The sequence below is a fragment of the Stegastes partitus genome, unplaced genomic scaffold (assembly GCF_000690725.1).
Source record: "Stegastes partitus isolate 25-593 unplaced genomic scaffold, Stegastes_partitus-1.0.2 Scaffold1175, whole genome shotgun sequence".
Taxonomy (NCBI): Eukaryota; Metazoa; Chordata; class Actinopteri; family Pomacentridae; genus Stegastes; species Stegastes partitus.
Genome location: NW_007578906.1, coordinates 140,131 through 150,018, shown reverse-complemented (window position 1 = coordinate 150,018; position 9,888 = coordinate 140,131). Strand labels below are relative to the sequence as shown.

General features: G+C 44.6%; 1 protein-coding gene across 1 annotated transcript in view; it reads right to left on the bottom strand.

The window, feature by feature from the left end:
- Positions 1-409: 409 nt before the first annotated feature.
- Positions 410-9,888, bottom strand: part of dchs2 (dachsous cadherin-related 2) — a 35,646-nt gene continuing 26,167 nt past the window's right edge. Inside the window, exons 12-19 of the mRNA XM_008297004.1 lie at positions 8,733-9,593; positions 8,533-8,646; positions 7,460-7,671; positions 7,185-7,336; positions 5,822-5,952; positions 5,399-5,685; positions 4,201-4,342; positions 410-3,009 (exon numbers count right to left, since the gene is read on the bottom strand). Coding sequence (XP_008295226.1) covers positions 410-3,009; positions 4,201-4,342; positions 5,399-5,685; positions 5,822-5,952; positions 7,185-7,336; positions 7,460-7,671; positions 8,533-8,646; positions 8,733-9,593 — 4,499 coding nt within the window. The remainder of the gene's footprint in view (positions 3,010-4,200; positions 4,343-5,398; positions 5,686-5,821; positions 5,953-7,184; positions 7,337-7,459; positions 7,672-8,532; positions 8,647-8,732; positions 9,594-9,888) is intronic.

The window sequence follows — 9,888 nt, the reverse complement described above, 5'->3', positions numbered from 1 at the left end:
AAACATGTTTACATTAAAATATTCTGTAATTAATTGCCGACTAGAACATCTGCTCTCATTCAAACTGTTGCATTACAAGAATATAATGCAAGACAGGCCTCAGTTCAGGCTTTTCCAAGGACTTGTTTAGTTTTATTACAGAAGCGAGTTATGAAATCAACCTCAATCTACATAATTAAATCACTATATTATGTTCATATCACCCCCTCGAGTTTAGACTCACAAAACCCTTGAGTCTAAAATCATAAAAATGGACAATGTGATAATGATGGAAGTAAGTTCAGGACTACATCAGAATATCAATAAATCAAAAACAAAACCGAGCTGTGCAGGGTCCCTTAAAAATACTCCAGATGGTGAGTTGAGGTTGAAACTGAATGTCACAGATAAACTTGGCCAAAACTGGTGTTTACACCTGAATTTCTGCCTCCAAAAGGCTTGCAGTGAGGGGCCCTGAGTCAAGTCTGATCCCCCCCACTCCAGTCTCCGAGACCACTGGTGAGGCACTGGGGGTCCTAATGGTGAGAGAAGACAGTGATGGGGAGAAAGTGGGCGTCATAGCAGATGGGGTGAGTCCTGTGTTTCTGGCTAAGGGGGAATAAGCATATTTGGGGTAAGAGGGCTTCCTGCTCAGGGTTGGCACACGCCCCGGCTTTCGTGGGGGAACAGTCCTAATGCCGGCCTGAGCCACCCCTGTTATGAGAGGCGGTGGGTACATGAGGCAGCTCGACTCTGCTGCTAAGTCCTCACGGCCACCTTGAAGCTCCTCGTCAGGGAGCATCCCGATATCTGTGAATACAGAAGCCAGAGTCTGGAAGTGTGGCTCCCAGTCTAAAAGGTAGTCCCAGTTGTAGCTGCCCTGCAGCTGCTCCTCCAGACACACCAGTGAGGACAGCGAATCCTCGGTGACTTGGGCTTCAGAAAGGGGGGCGTACCCTTTCATCCGCACATTTTCCTCCAAATCTCTCACCCTAAGTATTGCAGGAAGTAGTCCTTCACCTCCTCCCTCCTCTTTAAAGTGGTGGAGACTTTCTGTGCTGGGCATCCCTGAGATTAAAGATTTACTGACTGCTAAGATGTGCTCTGGTCCTACATCGATAGAGTGGCAGGAAATAGTATCTCCAGGTAAGGCAGAGTCCGGGATCTCCGCAGTCTGTTTGCTGGGTTCGTCTCTTTTCCGACAGGGGTACTCATTGATCCACTTGATCTCCTGGTCCTCAGCTGTCTCACCTTCTGCTGATCCACGACCACTCGAGTCTGATGGATTGTACAGGTGTGCGATGTCCCTCTTGGTTATTAAGAGGCTGGGTCGCGTCATCTCCTGCAGAGATATGTCACTGTGGCCATCTGATCTACTGAACGAGCCAGAGCCATGTTTCAGCTGTGCAGCAATGGCAGCAGCCTTTCTGATGGCAGCTTCCTTGAGCTTGTATCTGAGAACCAAGCCCACAAAAATGACGAGGACAAACACGAACATGATGAGTGAGACGCTCAGACTAAGCATATGTGCATCAAGGGGAACCCCAGTCAGTGCTTCTGCTGAGCTGGAGATGTTGACAAAAACCAGGCAGGTTGTAGTCCTGGAGCCCAGTCTGGGACTACCTGCAGACACAACCAGTTCCACCATGTCCTCATTGGCATAGCTTCCTCTCCTGCGAAACACGGGACCTGACACAGAGATGGCACCAACTGTTTTGTTTATTGAGAAAAACGGTGATGAATTCACGAGCGAGTACTCTACCAGCCCGTCCACCCCTCCATCGTGGTCCATCGCCATCACATATCCGATTGTCTCCCCATGCTTGATGTTTTCTGGCAGGAGGAAGTGGTACTGCTTCTGGGTAAACACAGGACTGAACTCATCCACTCCCTTGATGGCCACCTGCACTCTCACTGTAGCTGCTTTGTCACCTTTGTCCCTGGCCTCCACGACAAAACAGTACTCACTCTCGCGTTCGTAATCAAAGGTTTGTCTGGTGTGAATGTCACCCGTAAGGGGGTCGATGGCAAAAGCCTCCTTCCTCTCAGGGCTGCCGCTACCGTAGTCCATGAAGCAGGAGGACAGAATAGAATAGGTGAGTTGACCATAAGGGCCTAAGTCATTGTCAACGGCATGGACAGAACAGGTGTGGGCAAATGCTGGGAGGTTCTCCAGGACAGAACAGTTAACTGTAGGGAACATGAAGTATGGAGTGTTGTCATTCTCATCCAGCACTGTGATGAAGACAACTGCAAAAGCCACTTTATGGTTTTCAGATGATTCACCGCCATCTGTTGCTCTGATGGTGACGGTGTATTTTGAGTCTTCCTCATAGTCAAGCAAGTGGTTGATCACCAAAAGGCCAGACTGAGGGTCGAGCTTGAGGTGGCCTTTACTGTTTCCAGAAATAATGTCATACCGCAAAAGGCCGTTGATTCCCAGATCAGGATCCTGAGCGCTGACCTGAACCAGCCTGGTACCTATCTGGCTGTTCTCACTCACCTGAGTGTGGTACTCTGTGCTGGAAAAGACGGGGGCGTTGTCGTTGCAGTCTGTCACTGTCACCATGACGACAGCTGAGCTGTTCATTGGAGGCGTTCCTCGATCAGACACGCTAACAGTTAGTGCGTAGCTCTCGGTGGTCTCACGATCTAAAGGGTTACACAGAACAAGCTTTCCTACGTTTTTCATCTGATTCTCAACTGGAATCATTTTCACCTCCAGACAGAATCTTCTCTCCTCATTTCCCCTGATGATGCTGTAGTCCAAGTAGGTATTTTGAGGGCTCCAGTCCTGGTCCTCTGCAGACAGAGTCAGCAGGGTGGTGTCTGTGGGTGTGTCCTCTGGGACAGTGAGTGTGTAGATGTCCTGGTGAAACAAAGGCTCATGGTCGTTGATGTCCACAATCAGCACGTCTATGGAGGTGACAGTGGAGCGCACGGGATCGCCTCCGTCTCTTGCCTCAACCAGTAGATGGATCAAGTTGCTGTTTGTGATGGCCTTTAATGGCTTGTTGGTGAAAACAGAACCTGCAAGACAAGATTTCATGAGCAAATTAATTTAGCATTTTTCATGAAATATTTGGTATTCAAATTACAAAAACACCTAAAATTTGGCCTCTCCAGTGTAAAGCTGAATGACCTTCCAATGGCTTTAACATATGGTTTGAGAAACACACTAACATGTTTCTCTTCAGAATGAGAGCTATAAAACATGTCTGCTTGTGTGACAATATATCAAGAGTTACATCAAAATTGGCCTGGTCATTAGACACCGCAGTGCAACATCATTTCCCGTGTAACTATTCTTAAATCAATTCCATGTGCAGACTGTAAAAGCAATTTTCTTGTTGGATGGCAACAAAGAGTTTGTCCATCCAATTTATTATTCCACTTCACTGCCACTTAAACTTTTCTACAAGATGACTGTATTCATTCTGAGGCTTTACTCTAAAGAGGCATCATCCACTGTTTGTGACACATATAAGCATGGAAACACAGAGGCACTGTACCACAGAGAGCACCACATTACATTTCTGGATTATAGTTTGAGTGCTTTAGTCAACAGTGATGCAAATTTCCATTGGTGCTCCTCACCGCAAAACAAAGCAAATACATTTCTCCGATATTAAATTTGGGGTTCAAACATAGATAGAAGCTCATAAATCACTCTTGAGTGAAAAAGGCTGGCCAGAATTGAAAGGGGAAGCTGGTTTTGGTTCAGGATTTATCTTCTTTCTTGGGTTTAAGGATTTTTGAAAAGGGAGATAATGGCATAGGCACGGCCATCTGAAGCACTATATCTCAGTGACTTAATTGCCTTCTCTTTCCCCTTATCCAAGGAACTCACTTGCACAAGAGGTCAGAAAATATCAACAGTGGTGAAATATGCTGCTGCTAGCAGAAGGAAAACGTTCAGTAACCTTTGATACTGTATGGTGAGCTGCTCACAAACAGGCAACGACTTTGCCCTTTACTTTGGCATGTGCCCCTTTTAACGATGCCAGAAAAGCTGATTTTAATGGACAGATTGAGATAAATAAATATGAAAATCAGACCACCAGACCAGCCATTTCTGCCTGTAAAGCATGACGAAATGGCTTTTCCGGGGCAATATACTCTACACAAAACACGCACGCACACACAGTGTACAGTAATGTTTTTCTGTGTGTGCGATGTCTATTGTATGTCAGAGCTATTGCACAGGTAAACTGTTCTTACCATTGTCTGGCTGGATGTAAAAACCTTGCAGAGGAGATGAAAGCAGTCGGTAGCTGATCTTGCCATTGAGTCCAGAGTCTCTGTCGGTAGCGGACACTGACAGAACAAACGTGTCTGCTGAGACCAACTCCGACAGTTCCACCTTAAACAGGAAACGAATAATGAGTCACGTCATGATGTACACTCCATATCCAGTCAGATCCACTTTCTAATAAGGGATACTTTATAAAGGGGTAATAATTGTTTAATTAATCATTTATTAATGCATTCCAAGATGGCGCCGCGGATGGCAGCCTCGGCACTGCGCTCCCTTTCTGATTCTGATTCTGATTCTAGATCAGCATCTGTAGGAAAAACGTTTGGGTTTTGAGGTGAAATATCTTTTTGGCTCGTACGTGACCTCAGTCTTTCGAGAAAAAGACTCCTAAAACAAAGTATTTAAGTGGAGAAATGAGCTGCAGAAAATCTAGAACAAATTCCATTTATTAACAATCAAATAAAAATAGTTAAAATCGAGACAATTCACTCGAGTTGAAAACATTTTATCAGTAGTTTATAATCTGATGGCTCTCCGAGTAGCCTGTGGCTAAAGGGTCACTCCACCAATTTTACATCAAGTTCGGTTTAGTCACTCATCTCGAGGAGCCCTTATGACGCCTTCTACAGCTCTGGAGGGAGTTTGCTAAAGTCCGTATCTTAACATTAAACATGTTATTATAGGGGTACCTAGGTTTGAGTTTGAGTTTTCAATTTTTTTAACTGTAAAAATAAAGTGGATTCACGGAGACTGACAACCATGGGGGGATATGAAAGACCAGCTGTATTATGGGACATATCAGTTTTTAAAGATTGACACAAACTAGAAACTAGAAGTTAGGATACCTTGACTGTGGCTGGATTCCTAATTCCTAAAAAAAAAAAAAGTCTGGATCTTTTTGGAAGTGACAGACCAACTCACTGGGATCTAATCTTGTGTGGTTTTATAATAATAATAATAATAATAATAATAGTAACAATAATAAGTCATCAAATCTTTGGATATTCTTCATTAGTCATCAATAAAGAGTCATAATATTTACCATCTACAAGTAAGGCATCAAGATTTGTGAAAAATATTTGTTTTCAAACAGCATAGTAACTCGTCACTATAACTCATGAATGGTGTCTGCCTCTAGATTGATCAATATATTATCTGTACCTGGTAGGAGACCTGGCCGAAGACTGGAGCATTGTCATTCACATCAAGCACCTGGACTTGAACCTCTCCGGTGGTCAGATGCAGGGAGTCAGACGCCCACACTGTCAGAGTGTAGTTTGTCTGCTCCTCGTAGTCCAGAGCTCGAGTCAGGGTGACGACGCCGGTGTACCGGTCGATAGCAAACGGGGCGCTGGTGCTGCTGTTGTCGGAGAAACTGTAGGTGATGGCTGAGCTCAGGTCAACATCGTTCGCAGACACCTGGGTGACCATGTAACCTGCTGGAAGATCTATTCGGAGAAAAACAAAGATTGTCACTTGAAATTCGCTGAACTCCCGTTTAAATCCTGCAATGAGTGCTGATGTTCTAACAAGACTGTGTCATTAGAGGAAAACTAAGGGCAGAGCAGTGATAGTGAGGCTTACTCTCAGCTATAACCACAGGCTCCATGGGTGGGATGGCGGGGCTGTTGTCATTGACGTCCACCACTTGGACTCTAACGGTGGCGGTGCTGCTGAGCGGCGGTTTCCCCCTGTCTGCTGCCTGCAGAACCAACCTGTAACATAAAGCAGTTACACAATGATCCTGTTAATCCAAATGCATATTGTGGAGTGTGTTTGGATGTAATATACTATGTAGGAAGCATAAAAAACACAGTGTGATATGAAAAATTGAACAGATTAAAGCATTCATACTTTTTGATTATACTCTAAAATTAGTAATTCTACTTTTAGTTAAGCAGATTCCTGAGTGTTGCACCAGGCTACATTTTGCAAAACCAGAATTACAGAGCAGGCCACAGTTTGTCTGGTACAGCTGCAGCATAGTATATTTATTTATTTTATTTTATATGGTCTATTGATCCTGTAGAAGCTGCGGTCAGACTGTAGGATCAGTCACACTAAGGTGCCCTTGTAGCAGATAGGGTTAAAGGCCTTGCTCGGGGAACCAGCAGTGGCAGCTTGGTGGTGCTGGGGCTGAGGCCTTAACCACTGAGTCACCACCAGTTATATTCTATTTTACCTTACTGTGTCATAAAGTGTGTCCAACAGTTTTCTTCTGAGGATAAGATTTTACTAAATTTGCAACATGCTGGGTGCCGCGATGGCTCACTTGGTTGAGCTGGCGTCCCATGTACAGGGGCTAAAGGCTCCAACGCAGTGGTAGTGAGTTTGAACCCAGCTCATGACACTTTGCTGCAGGTCCTTCCCTCATTCTTCTCCCCCACTTTCCTGTCCCCTTCTTCACTATACTATCAAATAAAGGCATGAAAGGCCAAAAAAATAATAAAAAATTTGCAACATGCAAGACATGATCTTTAACAGCCCTTTTGCTTATGTCCGCATGTACATTTTTACTAATGAAACTAGTTCATATTTATGTTCTGCAGGAGCCATCTAGACATCACTAATGTGTTTGCTATTTGCACATTAACATTCATATCCACACACAGTAGGAGCTGTGTTGTCATTTAAACTAACACAGAAGTCTTGTCCCTTTTTCCAAACAGAGACAAAACAACTGCGACACCGTGCCAGTGGCTACGACACACAAGTTGTAAAATGCCAAGAACATATTTGTTGTTGTATCCTGGATAAAATGCTCTCAAATGTACACACGAGTACAGTATAAAATACACATTTAGTCCAGCTGCTATAGAGGTTAGGAAGCAGGATGTTGGCTCTTTATTTTATAAGTAGGACCATAAACTGTTATAGTCATCCTTTAAATGCCATGAACGCAAATAAAAGTTTACTTAACACCATTTAATGTACAGTGTGAGCATACTTGTATGAGGGAGTGATCTCACGGTCCAGTAAAACATTGGTAGCCAGGATGCCTCGCACAGAGTCCAAAATGAATGCTTCATTATGGTTACCGGAGAGGATGGAGTATTCAATCTGTCCATTCATACCGCTGTCAGCATCGGATGCAAAGACCTGCTCAAAACATGGGGAGTAGTCAGTGTCAGTGGGATCATTCCACACATTATCACAATGAATTAAATCCTCCACATGCTTGGTGCTCTAATGTCAAAGAGGGCTGAAACACTGAGAGTTGACCTGCATGATGTAGGTGTTGTGAACTTGTCCCTCCCAGACAGCTGTTCTGTAGCCGCTGTGTTCAAACTGTGGTGCGTTGTCATTGACGTCCTGCAGGCTGATGGAGACCCTGCAGTGAGCCGTCTGCAGCCCGCTGTCAGCCAGAACCACCAGCTGGATCTCTGGGCTCACCTCAAAGTCCAGAGAGTTATCTTTCTGCACTCGGATCTCACCTGCATAAGACGGAAACACGAAGGTAAACCACCAAACTGCTTTTTAAACAACATTTGAGGAGGTGCAGCTCAGTTTATATGAAGGAAAAGTGTATATAATAATAAAAGGACCCATATTATGCACATGTACAAGTTTATAGTTGTATTTTGGGGCATGCTAGAATATGTTTCATACTTTAATGCAAAAAAAAACCCAACAAAACAACAAAAGTAAAGCACATCTTTTCACCCTCTGTCTGAAATGCGATATTTCAGTCCCATGAAAGACAGATTTGCAGATCTTTTAAAAAACTGAATAACACACTAAAGCAAGGGGAAAATCTACAAAGCATAATATGGGCTCTTAAAAATTAGATTTGCTGTGGTCACGGCCTTTTTCTCTTTGGCCTTGTGATGCCTCGTTTTACCAAATAATGGAAAAGTGAAGGTAAAGCAGTGGAAAGAAAAACAGAAGTTTTGATCTGTTAACAAAGGTGTCGACAGGAGGACTTCTAGGTTCAAGTTTTTGCGGTAAACGCTCAGTCCGCTGTCAGTAGAATATTTTGTGTTTCAGCCTAACTGTGTCTGCACCTTTACTTTATGTAGATGGGAATCCAAAAAAAGTAAAATATGATAAAATCAGGCAAACAAAATTATATTTCTTTAGGAAATGCTTGCATATAAACAACTAGATGAACTAGATTAGCTGAAAGAGTAAATGTAATGAATCAGTGAATGAGAATTTGTACTATTACTTATAACTTCAGTGACAAAAGCATTCACAGTGTTCCTGCACATACGTACTGCAAACACCATCTGCTAATCCTAACCAATAAACTGAACTGAAAAGGAAACAAAAGCAGAATTTCATAGGTTTATTACCTGTGTGACGGTTAATGGAAAAAATGTGATTCTCGTTGCCACTAAATATGGTGTATGTGATTCTCTGTCTGCCGTTGGTTTGGTCACTGGCCTCCACTTTTGCAATCCAAGTGCCTTGAGGAACAGAAAGTGGAAAGATCGATGAGGTTTTTTTTATTGGTATTGGGGAAAACAACAGGAACAGAGCTGAGAAAACGTACCGGCTCTGCTGTTCTCCTTGACAGAAGCATTGTACACTTTGTTTGTGAACTGGAGTCCTTCGTGTTCTCCCTTCAGATGAATGAAAACCAGGCAGGTGGAGGTCAGAGCAGGACGTCCTCGGTCTGAAACCACAACCTGTAACTTCCTCCCAGAGAAACCTGCTCTCACTCGCCTCCTCAGTGAAATCTTTCCAGACTCGGTGTTGATGTCGAACAGATTTTCCTCATCAGATAATGCAAACTGTATTGTCCCGTTCTCCCCCTGGTCACCGTCTGTTGCCACCACTGTGGTAACGATCTGGTTTGGCAGGGTCCTCATGGAAACCCAAGCGTTGAAGGGATTCTGGTCACAGACTGGCATGTTGTCGTTCACGTCCTCCACCTGTATGGTCACTGACGCCACAGAGCTCAGCGGGCCCTGAGAGCAGCCGTCTGTGGCCACGGCTCTGAGGGTGTACTGAGCCCTGCTCTCTCTGTCCAGAGACCTGGTGGTGCTGATCTGACCCGTGAAGGCGTCCATTGAAAAGGCCCCCTGGCTGCTGTCGTCCGTCAGGGAGTAGGTCACGTCCCCGTTGGAGCCCTCGTCGGGATCGAAGGCAGTAACGCGCAGGACCTCAGTTCCAGCAGGTAGGCCCTCGCTGATGGAGGCGTGATAGCTCTTGCGGCTGAAGGCGGGAACGTTATCGTTCTGGTCCAGCAGCACCAGCTGGAGTTGGGTGGAGGAGCTGAGCGGGGTGGGGCCATAGTCCCGGGCCTGTATGGTGAGAGTGTAATTCTGGGCTTCCTCCCGGTCAAGGACCTGCGTGGTGCTGACAGCGCCTGTGTGGCTGTTGATGGTGAACCGACCTCTGTAGTCTTCACCTAGAGACAATCAGAGACGTGGTCACAAAAGTAAGTTTTGACAACAAAACCAGAAGTTTGCACCTGAGATGCCAGAAATAATCCCTCCCTTAAAAACGTCACTGATGCTTAGAACAGACAACCTGGGCAAGTCTTTTTCTGTTTAGCTCTGGTTTTTGTTCCAAATAAGTTCAGCCAACCTCAGACTTTTTTTGCCATGTCTTCTAGGCCATGCTGCTGCAAGATTACAACAACTACTGTGCAATGCTATGATCATCTTGAATGAAAGCCAGAACTACAAGACAAAAGATCCAAG